The sequence below is a fragment of the Haplochromis burtoni genome, unplaced genomic scaffold (assembly GCF_018398535.1).
Source record: "Haplochromis burtoni strain Fernald_Lab_line unplaced genomic scaffold, NCSU_Asbu1 Contig_91, whole genome shotgun sequence".
In the NCBI taxonomy this organism is placed as follows: domain Eukaryota; kingdom Metazoa; phylum Chordata; class Actinopteri; order Cichliformes; family Cichlidae; genus Haplochromis; species Haplochromis burtoni.
This window is the reverse complement of record NW_024582452.1, coordinates 1,000,340-1,021,507: the sequence shown is the minus strand read 5'-3', so window position 1 is coordinate 1,021,507 and position 21,168 is coordinate 1,000,340. Positions and strand designations below refer to the sequence as shown.

At 38.8% G+C, this 21,168-nt stretch overlaps 3 protein-coding genes across 3 annotated transcripts in view; 2 read left to right on the top strand and 1 right to left on the bottom strand.

Annotated features, from left to right (window-relative positions):
* Positions 1 to 5,275: 5,275 nt before the first annotated feature.
* Positions 5,276 to 6,657, top strand: LOC121814852 (testis-expressed protein 49-like). The gene is made up of 4 exons (XM_042222704.1): positions 5,276 to 5,480; positions 6,047 to 6,223; positions 6,307 to 6,430; positions 6,514 to 6,657. The coding sequence occupies exons 1-4, from the start codon at positions 5,390 to 5,392 to the stop codon at positions 6,560 to 6,562; spliced, it is 441 nt and encodes a 146-aa protein (XP_042078638.1). The 5' UTR covers positions 5,276 to 5,389; the 3' UTR covers positions 6,563 to 6,657.
* Positions 6,658 to 10,262: 3,605 nt separating this feature from the next.
* The window catches only part of adcy6a (adenylate cyclase 6a), a 56,763-nt gene continuing 45,857 nt past the window's right edge, over positions 10,263 to 21,168 (bottom strand). Inside the window, exons 14-24 of the mRNA XM_014334824.2 lie at positions 17,328 to 17,415; positions 17,113 to 17,229; positions 16,870 to 17,022; positions 16,578 to 16,753; positions 16,305 to 16,325; positions 15,916 to 15,945; positions 15,594 to 15,726; positions 15,135 to 15,398; positions 14,843 to 15,047; positions 14,622 to 14,746; positions 10,263 to 13,354 (exon numbers count right to left, since the gene is read on the bottom strand). Of these exons, the coding sequence (XP_014190310.1) occupies positions 13,226 to 13,354; positions 14,622 to 14,746; positions 14,843 to 15,047; positions 15,135 to 15,398; positions 15,594 to 15,726; positions 15,916 to 15,945; positions 16,305 to 16,325; positions 16,578 to 16,753; positions 16,870 to 17,022; positions 17,113 to 17,229; positions 17,328 to 17,415 (1,441 nt within the window). The 3' untranslated portion in view covers positions 10,263 to 13,225. The remainder of the gene's footprint in view (positions 13,355 to 14,621; positions 14,747 to 14,842; positions 15,048 to 15,134; positions 15,399 to 15,593; positions 15,727 to 15,915; positions 15,946 to 16,304; positions 16,326 to 16,577; positions 16,754 to 16,869; positions 17,023 to 17,112; positions 17,230 to 17,327; positions 17,416 to 21,168) is intronic.
* Positions 19,323 to 20,666, top strand: LOC121814851 (adenylate cyclase type 5-like). The gene is made up of 4 exons (XM_042222681.1): positions 19,323 to 19,709; positions 19,808 to 19,924; positions 20,015 to 20,167; positions 20,284 to 20,666. Exons 1-4 carry the CDS (start codon positions 19,632 to 19,634, stop codon positions 20,461 to 20,463), a joined length of 528 nt encoding a protein of 175 aa, XP_042078615.1. The 5' UTR covers positions 19,323 to 19,631; the 3' UTR covers positions 20,464 to 20,666.

Here is a 21,168-nt window from a genome sequence, read left to right as displayed (position 1 = left end):
TATTTAACCTGGAGAATGAGATGATGATGTACCAGTTTTGATTTTCAAGAACAAAGGTGATGTGTGAAGCTATAGTAACTATGAAGGATAAAGTTGATGAGTCATACCATGAACAGATAGGAAAGAGCTGTTGAAGCTATAAGGACAGAGGTGATGGTCAGTGAGCAGCAATATGGCTTCATGCCAAGAAACAGCACCAACAATGCAATGTTTTCTTTGAGAGTGTTGATGAAGAAGTATAAAAAGAGCTGCACAGTGTCTTTGTTGATATAGAAAAAGCATATGATAGGGTGCCAAGAGGGGAACTGTGATAGTGCATGAGGAAGTCAGGAGTGGAAGAGAAGTATTTAAAGGTGGTGCAAGACATGTATGGGGAAAGCAAAACAGTTGCGAGGTGTGTGGTAGGACTGACAGATGAGTTTAAGGTGGGGTGGGAATATATCAGGAATCTGCTTTGAGTCCCTTCTTTTTTGCAGTGGTGATCGACATTATGATTTTAAATGAGAGTAGGGGGCTGGTGCAAGAGAGCCAACTGTTAAGTCTTTGGTTGGAGGGGACTTACATTATAATCAAAATACAGAATATTCACAGACCTTTATTTCAGCAGTCACATGCGCATACATAACTAGTGAAAGAAAGAGCAGCTATAATGATTCCCCTTTTTCATTCCGGCCTTATAGACTTGTGTAACATTGTGTAACTGTTTTGAAGAAGTGCACAACACTTGCATTATACTAAAAGTCTTTTCAAAGTTTAGGTGGAACTAACATGAGGCTCAGCAGTACAAATAATTAAGCCAAGAGGGCATTTACCAAACAGTGGCAAAAATCCTTCTTTGTGGTAAGAAAAAAATTTGAGTTACTGTAGTAGGACACCAACACTTAAACACGGACCACACCACAGCTGATACACATCCTCAAAGAAGAGTCCACACACATAAATCCATGACAAGTCCCTGATGAAGATCCAGCTTTGACTGGCTTGGGCTGATTTGCACAAAGTTAATATCAGAGTTCCTGCAGATACTGTCAAACACTTGCCTGATGAGAGGTTCTTCAAGTTCTGGAAATAAGAACAATGCATTATTTAGATACAAAGTGATAAGAATGAGGAAACATAAACTTGCTACTTCCTGTTCCAACTACGGGCTCAGTTTGAGAAAACATGGAAATGTAAAGAGTTACTGTGTGGCAGAATAAGCCCAAAGTGCAGGACTCAGAAGATGAGGTAAAACTCAAAAATAGCTGTATTGCATGCTCTTACAAAAACACAACAAAAAGCAGGGCAGGTGGACAGGTCTGTAGTCTGTCTCTTACCTTTAAGGATATTTCCAAATTCTCACCTCCTCAGAACTCCATCTGCTCATCATTAGTCCCAATATTTTATATATGTGTGTGTGTGTGTGTGTGTGTGTGTGTGTGTGTGTGTGTGTGTGTGTGTGTGTACAGGCAGGTATAAATCTAGACTGTGGCAAAATAGTTACTTTAGTGTGTCAGTAGATAGCAGTATTACATTTTCGGAGCAGAGATTTGTGGTGCAGAGAGTGGTACGGTGGTTGGTACTTGCAGCAAACGGGTGTGGGTTCAACTGGCTGCGGCCTCTCTGTTTATGGGTTGAATAATGTCTGTAAAGGTTCTCAGTCATCCAGGTCAAGTCATCGTAGTCTAAGGAGCTTGGAAAGAAAAGTGTCTGGACTTCCTTAAGTTGCTTGAAGACAAGGAGTTTTGTCTTTGGGATGAACTAGTTTTTTGTGGCTGGGTCTGACACAAACTGTCTGCCATCTATAATCCAGTTTTGAGATCCCTTCAAAGACGCCTTAACCCCCACTAACATCCTGGGCCTTTTAACCTCAGGAAATCACCTAATAGGGTGGGGCAAGGTCTCACAATGAGTTCACCTGAAACCTTATTGTGATTGCTGATTGTGACCTACACCCATTTTCACACCTTCGCTCATGTGATTAGGTATTGTAAAGGTAAATGATTAGGATCATTTGTCCTTCTTGGGTCGACACTCCCATGGGGCTTAAATCTGGGAGTCTTCACCATTTGACCTCAGAAGTGAAGAAGCTTCTTGGATGAGAGGTGAAATGTCTTCAAGCAACTTAAAGAAGCCCAAACGCTTTTCTTTCCAAGGGTTGACTCTATCTTGACTTCCACCAAAGAGATGCATCTTAGTTTAACTTGTTAGTTTAACTTAGTTTAACTAAATTGGCCGAAGATCTGAATTATTGCTTGTTTCTCTGTGATGACCTGGTAACCCAGCCCAAGTGTAGCATCTCTCTTTCTGAATAATGGATCTGATGGCACCTGGGAATTGGATATGTGCTTTAGAAAATGGTTGCATATGGAAAAGATCAATTAATGTCACAGTCTTTTTGTCCTCTCAGAAGCAATATACCTGCCAATATACATGTCCAGCAAACACACTTTACTGCTAATATTCCCAATAATCTTCTAAGTACTTTCTTCATAGGTAAAGTGTGTGTTTTAAATGCAAGCAATGACAGTAAAATAAGGTTTGAAGAACCACTGATGTGCAGTGTGAATAGAATTACAACAGCTTCATCATGCAGTACTGTGAATGCACTCACCATCTGTGCTGGCATCATCCTCCAGTAAGATCTCTGTGAGCAGGGCAGCAGGAGCTGTGTGTAAGACACTGTGGACCGTCCTGAGGAGAGCGGACCAGGCCTCATTATGAAACACTATGATCACACTGGTGGTCGGGAGGCCAGGACAACGCCAAAACATCCGTTTCAAACAGCTGTCAGAGCCAAACTGAAAGTTAACCCGTACTAGATTTTTAACAAGGGGTACAGTACTGTGCAAAATCTCGAGTCACACACATAGAAATACAGTATGTAAGGGAAAAAGAGAGTTTGTATAATTCTAACTTGACAGCCAATATTTGGTATGACCACCTTTATTCTTCAACACAGCCTGAACTCACTTAGGCAAGCTTTCTTGTCATTTCTTTAAGTAGTCTTTAGAAATAGTTCTCTGGGCTTCTTAAAGGACGTTCAAAGCTCTTCTTTAAATGTTGGTTGCCTTTTGTTCCATTTTCTGTCAAGATAACAGATGACTGCTTCACTAATATTGAATAATATTGAAGCAGTCATGACCCAGAGACCACTGATAGGATTCCACTCTGTTTTTCTATCCAGGTATACCTCTACTGTACTGATAATGTGTATGGGATCGTTGTCATGCTGAAAAATGAAGCAATTTCCAATCAGATGCTTTAATGTGGTATTACATGATGGATCAAAATCTGACGGCGCATTTCTGCGTTCATAATTCCATCAATTTTGACAAGATCCCCAACACCACTAGCATGAGTGGACCCCAAACTATTACAGAGACTAAACCATGTTTTGTAATGTTCATGACTGCAGACACTCACTGTTGTGTGAGTGTGTGTCTGCAGTCATGAAAAAAGCAACCAGTGTGGTTATTCACTTTAGAGCTTGTGTGTCTTTGCCCAGATCACAGTGGAGGGAGATACAATCACCGGCAAACTGGTTAAACTGGTTTTTCTTAGTCCATTTTACTTTCCCTTTATGGTCTTTATCATTTGCGCCCGGTGCCCTGGAATCTTGGAGAGGCATCTGAAGTTGAGGCTTGAGCTCCTCTTTAAGGTAAAGTCTAGGAGAACAGCTGAGACCTGAAGAATCTGGGAACACGCTATTATGCTCAAGGATGAGTCCCCTGAGTCTCCCCACACTACCAAAGGGAGGTGTGGTGGTTGTGGAGGGGCTTTGTAAATGATGTAGTATGAAATGAACAGCAAATTCAAAAAGCCGGTGATCGCTAACTTTACTGATCGGGTGAATTGATGGCTGAAGAAGCACATGATGAGCACAAGGTAGTGCTGACATAAAACAGAGCAGAAAAAATGAGAGAAAACAGTAAAAATCTTTAAGAAAGCAATTATATAAAGTTTTACTTACTTACTAAGTCATAAAGAAAATCATTTATTGCTGGCAAATGTGCTGAATGGTCTTTAAATAAAACCCACCAGCATGCTTTTTTTTGTTATAGTAAGTATATTATTAAACTCAATTTCCATGTACCAGATTTCATATGATATTTATTTTCATCTATGATTGAGTAAGAAGTGTTTACAAATAATATAAAATAAATATATGTGAAAATAATGATCTACAGAACAATTACTGCAGTTAACACAATGTTTATATTGTAAATTCTAATCAGCACTTACACATTACCCATATCCCTATATGGGTCTAAGTGTTGAACCCATCCATTATTGTTTTTTGAACGTGTAATTTGGCTGGTAGTAGGAAACAATTTAATCAATCAAAAAGAACAACAACTGCTCAAACCGGTTTATCGTTTGGAAGAGATGTTTTATTTATTCCACAGCTTTTACATGTTTTCTTCGCTGTCTCTTGTCTTAGCTTGTTAATTGTCTTTAATTTTCTATTCTTTTAACTTGGATTTTTACTGTTTTCACACTTTACTTATATCCTTTTTATCTTTTACTGCAAGAGTTATTTTTAATATTGTATATAAAATTAGATCACAAACACAGTTTAAATAACATCATACAGCAAATATTCTATTTTTGTATAACATGTATGCAGTGTATATCAATGCATTGTTAGAAATAAGCATTTCTAACCTTTACGATATCATAGGTGAAGTTGTTAGTCTAAAAGTGAGTTATAAAGACATTGAGTTATAAATTGTTACTTTTTCTACATAGGGTTTTACCCATTAATCAATGGCTTTTAAAATTTTGTTGATATATACAGCAAAACACCTCGTATTTTTAGTTTTAGTTCATCTGGGAACTGGCTGTGCTTAAATGCCTTCAGGTGATCTGGACCAAATATTTACAGATCACTAACTACTTCTGACTTCCTGACATTGTTTTGTATGCCAGGCGGTTTAAATTATTTGTGTGAAATGTTAAATGTGTGACAGCCCACACAGATTTTAGTTATAGAGTTATTTGAAAATTGTAGAACAGTGAATTTTGAACCCTTAGAAACCCTTAGAAATTAAATTTACTGCTTTTGAGATATATCAGTATCAGTAGTAAAAAGAAATTCTTCATAACGTTAGCGAAACACAATTTTATAATCACTATCTGTTTTGTCTTTTCTAACTGAACCTTTTTTATGCCAATATGATTACAGATTTTTTCTTTGTAATGATGTGAATCCAACAGATATGCAACAGCCCTAACTCGCACCAGACATCTTTGAAATCTAGCAAGTTATTTATCATTAAGTTGGTTCCGGGTAGGCGGGGCTTGTTGCCCTGGTTATGTGTAAACGGAAAGTTCTGGTTTATTTACAGGGGGTTTTGTCTCTGGTGTGTCTCTACGGCAGGTTCGGGCAGACAAACTGTGCAACGTTATGACCTTTTTTGGTTTGACATACCTGGGTTATCAGAACCCGATAGGCGATAGAATGATAGTGAATCCCCGGGGACCGTCTAATCCTAACGGTAAGGAGAGCTTTGCTTTCGCTTATGTGAACAATAGGTCTGAAAGCGGGGCTCGGTTGTCTTTTGGCCTAGAGTTACCTAAAGGTTTAGCAAAGTGGAAAATTGGCTCATAATTTCAAAACTCTTCAAAAAGAATAAAAGATAGCAATCTGTATTTGGAGTTCATGGTGTAGACATTTGATTTATGTCTACACCATGAACTTTGATTTTAATTTATTAATACCTAATTTATTTTCACAATCTCTTGACTTTTTATTTGGTCAGTAAAATAGAATTAAATCACACTCAGTAATTGCTTCTCCCCTTTGCCTTCAGAACTGCCTTTATTCTTTGTGGCATCGATCCAACAAGGCGCTGGAAATATTCCTCAGAGATTTTGGTCCATATTGACATGATGCCATCACACAGTTGCTGCACATCCCTGATGTGTATCCGTCAAATCCCCAAATTTGCTCTATTAGATTGATTGTAGCAGCAGGCAACTTAATATTGTCCTTTAGGGCCATTGACAAGCTTTATTAGACCATATTTAGTTGTAACAGCAGTGGTAACATATCTCATTACAGATGGCAACAGCAACATCAAAGCCGGGATGCCACCTTCTCTTCAAGAACAACCGAGACGCCTCAGATGTGTAGAGGACTGCCAACTTTCCGACCAGCCTCTTCCCCGCAGCACTGACATACACAATGGGAGCCATGAGAGATGCGAAGCGATGATCAAGCGGCTTCAAACACCTAGATGTGAGTAAATATAACAGATGTGAATGTTGATGAGTAAACAGCTGCATCAAACAATGAGAGCCTTGGTTTCCTCTGTTCTCCAGCTCCAAACCAGCTCTACATGGTGCCTCTGACAGAGAGCCAGAGGTATGGCTGGATGGTGTCCAAGAACCCTGAGCCATGGATGCTAGTCAGACGGTTTCCTCGAAAGAACAGCGAAATGACCAAGTATGTAACATTTTCAAATCAAATAATTTTTTTGTTTTATTTTTTATAACATGTGAGTGAACTTGTTTTTATTACTTTCACAGGTTTGTTAAAGAAATGTTAAAGACGGACCCGAACTTCAGCCTGTTATGAAAACTTTTGCAGTAACACAATTTACCTCACACATAAAAACAGCAACAAACATGATGTGAAAATGTGAAATTAAACTGACAACATGCACACTTTTAGAGGTTGGTTGTTTTTTTTTTTGCCTCATGCAATAGTGTTAAGCCTATTTTTGTAATGAGCGTGCTCTCTTTTTTTTTACATTTAAGTAATTCTTTGAATGACATGTACAGTATTAAGCCTTTGTAGAAAGTTACTGCTCAGCCAGTTTTTGGAGGTGTAAAAATGTTGGAGGGTTGCTCATTGGAGAAAAACAAAAGGGTATTCAGTCTTAAAGTTGTTAAAGCAAGGAAAAACAGGATTTGCTTTACTCCATAGTAAGGTACAGGGCCATTGATGCATCACTAACAATAAGGGTCCTTACATCTCAGATCATTGAATTTTTAGAACATTTTCTGGGCAACTATCTGATTTCTGTCATCATTTTTGTGTTTAAATCATCTGGACACAGCAACTTTTCCTTGAAGACTAGTCATTTCAGATGAGTTACTAGTTTTTTTCAATACATTTAATATTTTTTTCTGTGTTTATTTTTACTTGTTGAATTATAATGCCTCTTATTATTTTTTATACTCAGTATGACTTATCTGACCCTTCCAGGCCAATGTGCATGCATATAAAGTGGGTGTGAAAAATGAAAAAAGTACACATATATTTTAAGTTATTGTCTCAATTTTAATTTGATTACAGTTTGGAAACTATTTGGATATTTTTTCTGTTCAGATCTGCTGATATTGTTGTTTCTGTGGTATAACTTGTGTCATATTTGCTAAATCCAGCATGAAAGTTGAATGAAAAGAGCATTTCCATAATTTTTATCACTAAAAAAAATCATTTTTAGAAAATGTTTTGCATGTTTTAGTTTGCATATACAATTTACAGATTGCCACTAGTCATTTTTTGCATTGTTAATTTCTTTTTTGTGTGCTCAAATATGGAACTTTACAAGACTACTTGCATATTTGTTCCACATTGCATGGCAAATGCATTTTCTGATATTTTTTTTTTTTATGTATCCGTCCCAAATTATAGGTCATGATTTATTTTTATGGTAAGAAAGACCATTGGTTTTTGAGGTAATCATGTTCAAACATTGCCTCAGATTTCAAAGTGTGGGAAAAAGATGGTGCAAGTGGGCTGACGGACCATCTAAAAATATATATTTATCTTGAAAAGTATTTGATATATAAATGGGCATTGCAATTAAAAATTCCTCTCGGGAACTCAGAAATTCCAGCTTCAAATGGAACTCACCATTATAGTCACCATTAGAGTCGCTTTGGCGATTCTTGTATTACCTCCTTACACAGAGGATACACTGGAGCATCCTTTTTGAAAGGAAAAGAGATAATGCCAGCTAACAGTTCATTTTTCATTCCATGCCATGACGTGCTGATATGTTTTAAGACTTCCAAAACAACTTACATTAAACTCACGCCTGATATTCTTGTGATGTCATTGCCTAGTATGAAAAAAGTTGCATAATTAAAGATAATGAGCTCTTTTAAAATGATTAACGTGAATTGAAGTTTTACCATAATTCATGTGTTAGTTGTGTTCATTGCTGTATTGCATTATTTAATATCTCCATTTATTAAGTCATACAAAGCCTTTAAAAAAGGCATCTAATTTCACCTTTTTAGCCAGTTTTTTTTTTCTTTAAAGTACCAACCTTGGCAACAAATTAAGATTTTTTTTCACCAGTGGTTCTCATTTACATGGCATTAAAACAGCCCCATAAGAAGACAAAGAGAAAAGATTTAAGATGTGGGTTTTGGGTTTCACCACAGCAAAACCATGTCAGCAACATCCCCTTTGTTAAGGAGCCATGTGTAAGTGCAGTGATTCCTAAAATAATCAAATAATAACTCTTACAATTACTTTCAGAGTTGAGATGCTCATGGTAATTAAGGTTGGTTACTTACAGTTAAAAAAATATAATTAAGTTTGAAAGTACATATTTCAATTTAAGTCATAAAAAAGCAGTGTGTAAGCAGTGTTTGTAGACTCAGAAAGTAAGTCTACAAAGGTTTCAGCTCTGTTACACCAGATGAGGGATTCTGTCACTTCTGTGCTGGAATCTGGGAATATAAACACATGTTTGAGCGAATTTAATCTCTTATATATTCATCTCATAAAGTATGCATGACCGCAAGTTCACAAGTTGCAGTAACTGATCCTGAAACCCAGTCCTTGAAGACTTCCTGTTTGGCACTGGAAATCAAAACTGCCAACTAGTATGTGATGACTGAGGCTTCCTATTTCTTATGTGTCTGAAATATATTTACCTCCTCCAGTGCTGAAGCAGTGAAATCAGTACAGTATGGGCTGACACTGGGATCCTTCAGCAGAATGATAACGGGTTTGTTCCCTGAAATCTAATCGTGTCACAATTTATTTCTTTGAGAAACACAAAACATAAAAAGATTTCCCTTTCCGTTTATACTCAGGTCAGCTAGTTTCTGTGTTTGTGCTGTGAATGGTTTCTCCTGTCTCTTCATGCTCATTTGTTGGCTGTTATACATGCTGGTGCTATTATGACTGCCTCAAAGGCCACAACAAAGAATGGAGTCACACCACCCACTGAATAGGGATTACCAAAGGTTTATTAAACTTAGTAATAATCATGGTTCATGTAAGGCTGTATCAGTGGTGAAAGCCATGAATGGATGGCAGTTGTATGTTTAGAAACTGAATTAAGATAATAGGTCAAATAAAACAAAACAAAACAAAACAAACAGGGTTGCCATTGCATGGAGGCGGTGCAAACACTGTTAGCAAAGGAGTAGTCGGAGTGAAGACAGGCCGAGGTCTCAAAAGGCAGGGTTCAAATGTCCCTGGCCGGATGTGGAGGGCCAGGTTTTCCAGGAAACTCCTGCAACACACACACACACACACACACACACACACACACACACACACACACACACACACACGGCAAACCTTGCACAAAAGCCTGTGGCCATAACAGATACCAACAGTTAGAAATCGGTAATATCCACCCAGTTATTTCCCCTTATCCAATTTGAGGTCAATGAATCTGACCCTCAAAGGTCAGAGGGGCTGGAGCTTATCCCGGCTCCCATAGGGTAAGTGGCAGGGTACACCTTGGCCAGTCTCTCAAAGGGCTAACACAGTGAGACAGACAACCATTCACATTCATACCTATGGTCAATCTATGTGAACCAATTAACCCCACTAACTGCATGTCTTCAGACTGTAGGAGGAAGCTGAAATACATGTAAACACCACACAGTAAGGCCCTGAACAGATGGTGGATTTAAACACAGGAAATACTTGCTGGGAGGTAAAAGCACTAACCGTTACGCCACTGTGCTGCCCTCAGCAGCTTATATATGCCGATAATGTTGGTGCACTGATCATCAGGAGTCTTTTCTCATGTTTCCTGCTGCTGTTGCCCTTTACCTTTGAGAATACCTTGGTTTGAAGGCTTGTTTCCTACACATAAAAATGATGGATTTAAGGTCTCCCTACATAAAAAATGTGATCTAAAACCCTTTTTTCTTACAAAAAAGGAACTCAGGTCAATTTAGTTTTAATTATATATCACAACAGCCACCTTAAGGTGCTTTATATTGTAAAGACCCTACAATAATAGAGAAAAAAAACCCCAATAATTAGACAGCACCCTATGAGCAAGCACTTGGTGACAGTGGGAAGGAATAACTCATTTTTAACAGGAAAAAACCTCTGGCAGAATAAGGTTTAGGGAAGCTAAGACTACTGGAGGTTTCTATAAAGCAAAGATAATGACTGAGTCACATTCAGCATCAGGAGCAAAAATACAGTCACACAAAACAGCCATTGATTTTTTTTTATTTTTTTCTTCAAGGGGAAATGTTATTTTTCTCTTTGTCATAGTCCTCAACTCTTCTCGTCCTTCAAAACTTTGCAAAAAACAAAACAACAAAAAAAAAATCCCCTTTTCAACTCTTCCAACTCAGGGAAAAATACAAATAAAACAAAAACAAATACGGAAGGATTCATCAGGCCTGAGCAAAAACACTGTTTCAGTAGTATGGGGACAAACCTTCCTTCCCTCTCCTCTTCCCTTCCCCTCCCAAAAGCATCCCAAGAGTTAACAATCAACACAAGTCTATGGACAGCCAATAGAAATAGAATACATACAATGAACATCTTTATAATAAACTCAAGTGCATTTTATAAACTCTTTGCTTTATACGAATCACTCTTCATTGGTCACAGTTCATGTGATAGTTGGTGATCTCCGTTGCATTACTGTCCTCTAGACGCGAGCCCGAGTATCATTGCACAGGAGGGACCAAAAGCACAAGGCTGCGTGAGCTGGCTTTGGTACAAACGTGATCAACTGTTGGTTGCCACTGCTAAGTGTGAGGGAAGAGCTGAGTCAGGGCTGATCCTACAAATTAACAGAAAGCTGCGCCCGGGGGAACCAAGACCTTTACAACGATGAGAAAGTTAACGTAAAAAAAAAAAATAATAATGTCGACAAGCCCTTGTCCCTCTTTCTCTCTCTCTGCCCGAACATTAGCGGTCCAGGCAGGGAAAGCAAGCACACTTCCCATTTAGTGTTAATCTGTGATTTGTTTTATGTCAACTTAAGGCAATCAGACTCAGCAATCAGTGCTTTCATTTTCCGCTGAGGCGGGTGTAATAGGAGAGAAAACATGTGAAGGCCTACCAACTCGACCTTGTCCTCTTTAAACAGCGTAACACGAGGGATGCTGTTTGTTACCACTGAGAACTTTAACGTGTGTGGAGGTCACCGAAAAGCCTGGCTGAGATTTACAATACTGCAGTAGTGGCATGAATTAAAAACAAACAAACAAAAAAAAAAGAGCAAAAAACAAAAAAAGCACAGTGATTCATTTGTAAATGTGTGTGTGTTTACTGCTATGCTTATGTGAGCATACACCACTTGGGCTCTGCTGCAAAGGCAGCTAATGGTTATTACTTACTATACATGATCACACCTATCGTCAGCTTAAAAATACTGTACTGTACATCAGGACTGAACAGCAGAACTCATTGGCTGCAGTTGATCAGTTGGTACCAGTGAGCTGGAGCTTTACGACTGGCATTTTACAAGAAAGCGTGCTGGTCTTTGATCCTCTTCATCGGAATGGAGTCATCATATTAAGCATAATAATTAATCAGAATCATCATAATAATAACAACATTAAGAATATACAAATGATGGATACAGAAGTGATACAAAATACCCTACGCTGAAAACGAACAAAAATGAAAACCAGATACCACAATCAGACATGCTTCAAAGCAGTTATGTTTGGCAAGAAAGCAGTTTCATTGTATCATAAAAACCTCACAGTGAAAATAGTTATGCCCCTTCAGGATTACAAAGCACAGTATTCAGTTAAAATCAATATATATTAATTTCCTTCATCTATTTCTTCTTCATAGAAGAATCAGGCTGTGCGATACCGATGCATTGAAATCCAAAGTTTCTCCCCCTCCCCCCGAAGGCTCTGGAACGGGTCTCGGATCTAAGTTCCTTCATTTCCATCTGTACCAAAACAATACCTCTCTGAAAGGGAAGGAGCAGTCGATGTCGGTGTACTGTCACGGCCGAAAAAACGGCTCAAGCTCTAAGGAACCAATCGGATGTGAAGTGAGGATGAAGAGGGGCCAAATCCTGGCTGGCTCTACTTTTACTGCTCAGGTATAACCTTCTGATAACATCCTTAGTCGTCTTTAGTCAGTTTTAAGTTAACCTAATTTAACAATCGAGGTCAGCGTTTGAATTTAGGGTTCGTGATATGCTCTTTGCTGCCTGAATGACAGACGAAATAAATGTTTTGTACATAGTCTAAAAAAGGGAGGGAGCAGACTTTGTGGCCAGCATTTGGGCAGAAAGACGGAGGGTTCAGGCCCTCTGCTTAAATAACAGAGGCGGAGATCATTGCTAACTCTAGCAAGAACATATCCACACGTCTTGCCTTGCTTTTAGTAAATACTTTAGTCTTTGGTCAATATATTCCTCCTCAGTTTATACATATATTCATACACACACAAATATGCATGTACATACACACTTAAAAAACGTGTAATAAACTGGATATTTGTGCCCGTATGTTTCCACACTTTTTCACAAAGGACCCTTTTTGCACAAAACATCGAGATCGAAATAAATAATTAATGCAGAAATAAAACATGAGTACCTGTTTGTAATTCATGTGAAATTAAAAAAAGAAAATACAGAATAAGAAAATAAACGAACAAAAAGACCCAAAGTAAAATAAAAAAGTAGCCGTATGTACAGCGTTAATCTTCTTTTGACACAGGCTAAAAGGCGTTTTAAATAAACAGACTTTGCATCTTTCAAGAAGCCTGAGAGAGAGGCTAGACATGAGAAAAACACGTGTCCTTCGACATGTACGGGATCCAAAACGGCCGTCAAACGAGAACATTTTCCTCTCATCTAGAACACTTTCCGTTTGAAGTCTTCAAAGTTTCTCTTTTTTCCCCTCTTTGCTCGGGATTCAAGTGGTGGCGTCTCTAGTTCTTAGCCGCTCGCTCACACCGCGAGTCCTCGCTCAGTGGTGCCGTGTCCTTGCAGTGGGGGGGTCATCCCAGCATCTGCTGCTGCTGCCGCTGTCTTGGCTGCTAACTGTTGGGCGGCCCATCATTCAGGAAGTAGGTTGTCATTTCGCCTTTACCTTTTACCTTTACGACCCCACGACACTCAAGCACGTAGCCTTTGCTTACAAGCACCTGGTAGAGGTCTGTGGTCACCTGTGAAAAGATGTACACAACGATTTACAAAAGAGCGCAATATTTTAAAAGCAGTCACTTCAAACTCTTCGTCTGTTTTTGCACTGATAAACTTTTATTATGAAGCTGACAAAATGAAGTCAAGAAATCTTTACATTTAAAACTGAATTAAGCAACTTTTAATTTAAATCGTATTTATGCTGGTTAAAATGTAAATAATAACACTCATACCACTAAATCTTACCAAAAATATTTAAAAAAAAAAATCATATGTGAAATGTTGAAACTGAGATATTTGAGGCCTGCTTTGTTGGTCTTTTTGGGGTTTTTTTAAAATTATATTCTGGTTTTGTTTTGTTTTTCACATTTAAGACAGTGTCTCAGCTTCCGCTAATAGATAAAAGTTTTAAAACAAATTTTATCTCACTGTTTACAACTTTACAATGCTAGCAGTAGCTTTTGCCAGTTTTTACGGGGGGGAAATCCACTGTCCACAAACACTTCAGCACTAAACTGAAGAGAGACACAGTAAGCAAAAGGCTGCTGAGTTTAGAGAAGCACTCAGCAACTAAAAAGCTCAATATCTGCTCAATAAATTTCTCTCAGAAAAAAATGCAAATAGTAAGCTGCTTTGAGTTCCAATTTTTATTTGACTAATGTTAGTTTTGTGAGTTTTTACTTCTTTATTGTTCTAGTATACTGTGATCTTTAATATCATTATATCAAGTCTCTTGCTGTTACTTTACTCTTTCAGTTCTGTGATGTCTCTTGTGTTCTTGTTTGAGCCTTGTCTATTGTCTATTGTTTGCATAGTAGTCTTGTTCCCTGCGTTGTGCCTCCCTCAGTCTCATTTCTGCGTTTACGCTTTGTTCCCTTTGTGTTCATGTAGGTCTCTTACATTCTGCTAAGTACTTGTATTCATATCTCTATTGGTCTTCTTTGGTTATTTCTTATTTTACTTTGAAGTTTTGGTTTCTTTTACTTCCTGTTTGTCCTCTGTGTATAAATAGTCCTGCATGTGTCCTGTATTTGTTACTTATGTGCAGTCCTGCGTTTTTTATTGCTTTAAATTTTGTTTTTGTTCTGTTTTCATCGTTGTTTCTATATTATTTCATTTCAGTATTAAAGCACACCTGGACATCTTATCTCTAAAGTGTTTTTATTTCACATTTCTACAGCAATCTATAAATGTGCAGATATAAAATATTACCATCAAATCCACCCAGTGATATTTGATTGCTCCCTAATAACCTATCCGGGCTGATTTTATTAGTTACAAGAAACCTACCTGTATGCAGTCAGGTACACCTGTGCTATCCATACGACTGGCCACATTGACTGTGTTTCCCCAGATATCATATTGAGGTTTCCGTGCTCCAATAACCCCCGCAACCACCGGCCCAATGTTCAGACCTGTCAATCCAAGACAAAAAACAAAAAAAAGTTAAACTGCACCAACAAAACCAGCAATGTATAACCACCGTGTTTCCTCCTCTAACTTCCTCTTACCTATCTTCATCTGGAAGTTGTTGAAGGAATGCTCGTTGATATATTTCATCTGCTCTCTCAGTCTCATGGCATAGTCAGCTAGTGCAGTAATATGGGAACGGCCTTCTTTGTCATAGGTGGAGTCGTTCAGACCTGACGCTGCCATGTAGGTGGAACCGATGGTCTTGATCTTCTCTAGCTGCCTGTACTTCTCCTCACTGATGATCTGAGAAGTAAGGAGATCACAGATGGTGACTGCACCTGATAAACAAATGACGATCACACGCGGCCTTCCGAGACAGGCTGAGTTTACCTCATCAAAGTCTGCGATGATCTCGTTAAGCAGCCGGAGGCACTCTACTCCCTCATTATTGGCCTCCAGCTCCACGTAGAACTCGGAGAAGTTGCTGATGGAGGCAAACATGACGGCTACACACTCACAGGACTGGTAATACAGCTCGTCGTTACGCCGCTCACGTGCCAGGAAGTGAGCAGCTACGTCCTTCGGTAGGATATTATGGAGGAGGCGACGATTGTAGGCTTGCAGCTCCTCCATCTCCTCCTTCTCCTCTGTGGCCTGGAAATAGAGGTTATTTATGAACTAAATCAGCTCTTATAGACACAGTGATATAATAATATAATAATTAATTTCAATTAACCATACAACAGCTCTATCAACTTTTTACTCATGGACATGTTTGAGGTATTAATGGAAGATCTTTTAGGTTAACATTGTCAGGTGGCGCCCTCTAGCGGACCCTGATGTCCATACCTGTAATTTCCACAGGAAGTCGAGGCGTGCAGTAGATTCAACCTGTTGGGCGTGCAGGTACAGTGCCAGGACAAAAACTGTGAGGATCACTGGAGTCATGACCCTCAGGGACACTTTGGTCACAACAAACGAGCTGCGGAGAGAATGACAAGCAGTGAGATTAAAGAAAGACTACAAAAAAACATTAAACAGAGAAAGAAACAAGCAAAAGATCAACAAGAAAATAACATTTAAAGAAAGGTGATGTTTAAAATTGGGCAAAATACATTATAGTAACTGAACAAGATGCAAAAATTAAAAGTAACATTGAATGTAGGCTTACCACTGGTTTGTAGTTTCATTGAAACTGGGCCTTAAATTAAAAAAAAAAACAACAACTTTTAGTCAGTAGTAATAAATCATTTAAAATGATGATGCAAGAGATATTTACATCAGCAGTCTAAGGATTTGATTTTGATATCAATTTATTTCATGCTACATATTTGCAGCTAAGGTATAAATGAAAGTAGATTTTTAGAAAGAGACAATGAAACATGTTTTAAACTGTGGATTTCAATCTAATGGAATATGTATGTATAGAAGTGAAGTGAAGGAATTAAAAGCTAAATCCACAAACCGTACTTTTTTGTTTGTGTTCTGACCAAAAAATTCAATGGCAAAGGTTTAAATGCAAAAACATCAATAATAATAAAATTTAAAAAAAAAACTTACCACTGAGTTTCATTTAAATCACTAAAAACAGACAGAAAGATTCAAATATATAAATAAAATGCACAAACTTGATTTTACTGTTGTACATGCTCGAATTCATGAGTAAACAGAAGCAAAATCAATGAAAGAGCAAATAAGGGTATTTTAAGTATTTTGATTTATCCTTAAATTACTGAAAATAAAAATCTTCCATTCCCTTTCATCCCTTAAATTATCAGTACAAATGGAGTAAACCCTCTCGGTGACTTGTAATTTCACACTTGTTTCACTTACATGGCATTGGAGGTGACAAAGAGGTCTGCATTGTCAAACAGTGCTACTTGTGGCCACTCCACCAGCAGCAGGAAGGTGAGCTGGATGAGCAGCATGAGGGCCAGCTTCCCTATGCTGCTGATCTGCAGGAACACGGAGCAGGCCAGCAGCGTCAGCAGCACGCTGTAGCTGAAATACTGACACAAACAGGAGGCAGCGGCGTCACAAGCACGCATCATCGACGATAGGTGTCAGGAAAACACAAACGCAAATCTGAGACTCTTCTTTTAAAGCGTGTGGACCGTTTGCTCACCTCAGGAAAGGGGCAGGAGGGGCCTCGGCTGGGGCAGATCTCTAGACCCCCCTCGATGGACACATTCAAGCTGCGGATCAGACAGGGAGTCACGGCAGAGGTGTTCAGCTTCTCAGCGACGCATTCAGCCAAACCCGTGGTGTCGCAGGCAAACTGCATGAAAGTGAAGCAGCACGACTTCAAACAATGTCGCACAAAGTTAGCAGATGCACTTAATTTGTTTAGCGATAACTTTGATCTCACCATATTAACGAAGGCAGAGATAAAGACGAGGATAATGGAGAATACTCCGACCAGCGTGCTGTTGGTGCGAGACTGGACAATCTTCTTCGAGACAGTCTGCATCGCAGCTGGAAAAATCTGCGAGCGGAAATGATGAACATGTTAAATACACGGTGAAGGCAAGAAAAAGAAAATGAGCGCAACATTTGGTATGGAGTCCAGGTGACCTGCTCTACCTTGATGCAAGAGTATATGGCACAGATGAAGAGGATGTTGGCGAGTATGATGAAGATACTGATGTAGATTCCCAGCATGACCGGGGTGCTGCAGGAAAGAATAGAGAACACAGATTATAAAAGGACATTTAGGGTTTTGTTTTACAATCATCATTATTATTATCTAAATCAGTTAAATTTCAGAAAAATACCCAGTTTATTTTTGGCATTTCATTTTCAAGGAAGAACCTTGAAAGACCCTTAAGGTTTTTCACAATATCAACATTTTTTAAAACAGTTTTTAAAAAACAAACAAACAATCAATCTAAATATATTTATACCAAAAAATCATGGTCTAAAACAGCGGTCCCTAACCACTGGTACCAGTCCGTGAGTCGCTTGGTACAGGGCCGCAAGAGTTGAGGCTTGGGTGTGAAATTTATGGTTTTCGGGGTTTTTATTGGTTTTTAGTGTTATTTTTTAAATGTTTTTATCGTTAACTCGGTTTCCCCAGGAGTTTTCCTATGTGTTATGAATAAATCTTCTTTTTTGGGGGTATCGGCACTGGTTTTATTTTGTTGTATTTATGCGCGGCACCTTAAAGGCCGGTCCGTGAAAATATTGTCGGACATAAATCGGTCCATGGCGCAAAAAAGGTTGGGGAACGCTGGTCTAAAATGAGTGTGGGGGCTTTAATCCATATTTGTGAACATCTGGAAAAGCCCAGCAGCATGACAGCCTGTAACTCTAAGGAGGTAGGATAACTAAAAGTGTACAACCAGTGAGTTCCTCATCAGTTCTTATTAGTCACTAAAGTGGGCGGAGCAACCCTTGGGCAGGTTCAGTTCACCAACATGTCGTTCAATCACGTTTTACTGGAACGATGATCATCAGTGGGGAAAGGTCAGACCAGCAGTCAGTTACACATCAGGAGTGATGTGTATAATAAACTGCACTCAATCAGCTGACAACAGGGGGCTCAAAGGTGACACAACTTGGACATAAAAGTGGATTTCAGGAGGAAACGTTGTTGCACTGTGAAAGTTTATATTGTCAAAACACATTGGAAGCTTAATAGGGGTGCAACGATACTCGTATCGATATTGAACTGTTCGATACAGTGCTTTCGGTATGTATGAACAATACAAAATTTGTAATTTATTTTATCAACTTTCCTTCTGACGATGCTGTCTGTGTTGAACGCTCAGTGGATCCACTGAGCGTTCAACACAGACAGCATCGTCAGAAGGAAAGTTGATAAAATAAATTACAAATTTTGTATTGTTCATACATACCGAAAGCACTGTATCGAACAGTTCAATATCGATACGAGTATCGTTGCACCCCTATTAAGCTTCCAATGTGTTTTGACAATATAAACTTTCACAGTGCAACAACGTTTCCTCCTGAAATCCACTTTTATGTCCAAGTTGTGTCACCTTTGAGCCCCCTGTTGTCAGCTGATTGAGTGCAGTTTATTATACACATCACTCCTGATGTGTAACTGACTGCTGGTCTGACCTTTCCCCACTGATGATCATCGTTCCAGTAAAACGTGATTGAACGACATGTTGGTGAACTGAACCTGCCCAAGGGTTGCTCCGCCCACTTTAGTGACTAATAAGAACTGATGAGGAACTCACTGGTTGTACACTTTTAGTTATCCTACCTCCTTAGAGTTACAGGCTGTCATGCTGCTGGGCTTTTCCAGATGTTCACAAATATGGATTAAAGCCCCCACACTCATTTTAGACCAGCGTTCCCCAACCTTTTTTGCGCCATGGACCGATTTATGTCCGACAATATTTTCACGGACCGGCCTTTAAGGTGCCGCGCATAAATACAACAAAATAAAACCAGTGCCGATACCCCCAAAAAAGAAGATTTATTCATAACACATAGGAAAACTCCTGGGGAAACCGAGTTAACGATAAAAACATTTAAAAAATAACACTAAAAACCAATAAAAACCCCGAAAACCATAAATTTCACACCCAAGCCTCAACTCTTGCGGCCCTGTACCAAGCGACTCACGGACTGGTACCAGTGGTTAGGGACCGCTGTTTTAGACCATGATTTTTTGGTATAAATATATTTAGATTGATTGTTTGTTTGTTTTTTAAAAACTGTTTTAAAAAATGTTGATATTGTGAAAAACCTTAAGGGTCTTTCAAGGTTCTTCCTTGAAAATGAAATGCCAAAAATAAACTGGGTATTTTTCTGAAATTTAACTGATTTAGATAATAATAATGATGATTGTAAAACAAAACCCTAAATGTCCTTTTATAATCTGTGTTCTCTATTCTTTCCTGCAGCACCCCGGTCATGCTGGGAATCTACATCAGTATCTTCATCATACTCGCCAACATCCTCTTCATCTGTGCCATATACTCTTGCATCAAGGTAGAGCAGGTCACCTGGACTCCATACCAAATGTTGCGCTCATTTTCTTTTTCTTGCCTTCACCGTGTATTTAACATGTTCATCATTTCCGCTCGCAGATTTTTCCAGCTGCGATGCAGACTGTCTCGAAGAAGATTGTCCAGTCTCGCACCAACAGCACGCTGGTCGGAGTATTCTCCATTATCCTCGTCTTTATCTCTGCCTTCGTTAATATGGTGAGATCAAAGTTATCGCTAAACAAATTAAGTGCATCTGCTAACTTTGTGCGACATTGTTTGAAGTCGTGCTGCTTCACTTTCATGCAGTTTGCCTGCGACACCACGGGTTTGGCTGAATGCGTCGCTGAGAAGCTGAACACCTCTGCCGTGACTCCCTGTCTGATCCGCAGCTTGAATGTGTCCATCGAGGGGGGTCTAGAGATCTGCCCCAGCCGAGGCCCCTCCTGCCCCTTTCCTGAGGTGAGCAAACGGTCCACACGCTTTAAAAGAAGAGTCTCAGATTTGCGTTTGTGTTTTCCTGACACCTATCGTCGATGATGCGTGCTTGTGACGCCGCTGCCTCCTGTTTGTGTCAGTATTTCAGCTACAGCGTGCTGCTGACGCTGCTGGCCTGCTCCGTGTTCCTGCAGATCAGCAGCATAGGGAAGCTGGCCCTCATGCTGCTCATCCAGCTCACCTTCCTGCTGCTGGTGGAGTGGCCACAAGTAGCACTGTTTGACAATGCAGACCTCTTTGTCACCTCCAATGCCATGTAAGTGAAACAAGTGTGAAATTACAAGTCACCGAGAGGGTTTACTCCATTTGTACTGATAATTTAAGGGATGAAAGGGAATGGAAGATTTTTATTTTCAGTAATTTAAGGATAAATCAAAATACTTAAAATACCCTTATTTGCTCTTTCATTGATTTTGCTTCTGTTTACTCATGAATTCGAGCATGTACAACAGTAAAATCAAGTTTGTGCATTTTATTTATATATTTGAATCTTTCTGTCTGTTTTTAGTGATTTAAATGAAACTCAGTGGTAAGTTTTTTTTTTAAATTTTATTATTATTGATGTTTTTGCATTTAAACCTTTGCCATTGAATTTTTTGGTCAGAACACAAACAAAAAAGTACGGTTTGTGGATTTAGCTTTTAATTCCTTCACTTCACTTCTATACATACATATTCCATTAGATTGAAATCCACAGTTTAAAACATGTTTCATTGTCTCTTTCTAAAAATCTACTTTCATTTATACCTTAGCTGCAAATATGTAGCATGAAATAAATTGATATCAAAATCAAATCCTTAGACTGCTGATGTAAATATCTCTTGCATCATCATTTTAAATGATTTATTACTACTGACTAAAAGTTGTTGTTTTTTTTTTTAATTTAAGGCCCAGTTTCAATGAAACTACAAACCAGTGGTAAGCCTACATTCAATGTTACTTTTAATTTTTGCATCTTGTTCAGT

Coding starts and splice junctions, on each gene's coding strand:
- LOC121814852 (XM_042222704.1), top strand. CDS start 5,390: ATGACCTTTTTTGGTTTGACATACCTGGGTTATCAGAACCCGATAGGC. Junction 5,481..6,046: donor GGGACCGTCTAATCCTAACG/GTAAGGAGAGCT, acceptor ATCTCATTACAG/ATGGCAACAGCAACATCAAA. Junction 6,224..6,306: donor GCGGCTTCAAACACCTAGAT/GTGAGTAAATAT, acceptor TCTGTTCTCCAG/CTCCAAACCAGCTCTACATG.
- LOC121814851 (XM_042222681.1), top strand. CDS start 19,632: ATGCTGGGAATCTACATCAGTATCTTCATCATACTCGCCAACATCCTC. Junction 19,925..20,014: donor TCTCTGCCTTCGTTAATATG/GTGAGATCAAAG, acceptor ACTTTCATGCAG/TTTGCCTGCGACACCACGGG. Junction 20,168..20,283: donor CCTCCTGCCCCTTTCCTGAG/GTGAGCAAACGG, acceptor TGTTTGTGTCAG/TATTTCAGCTACAGCGTGCT.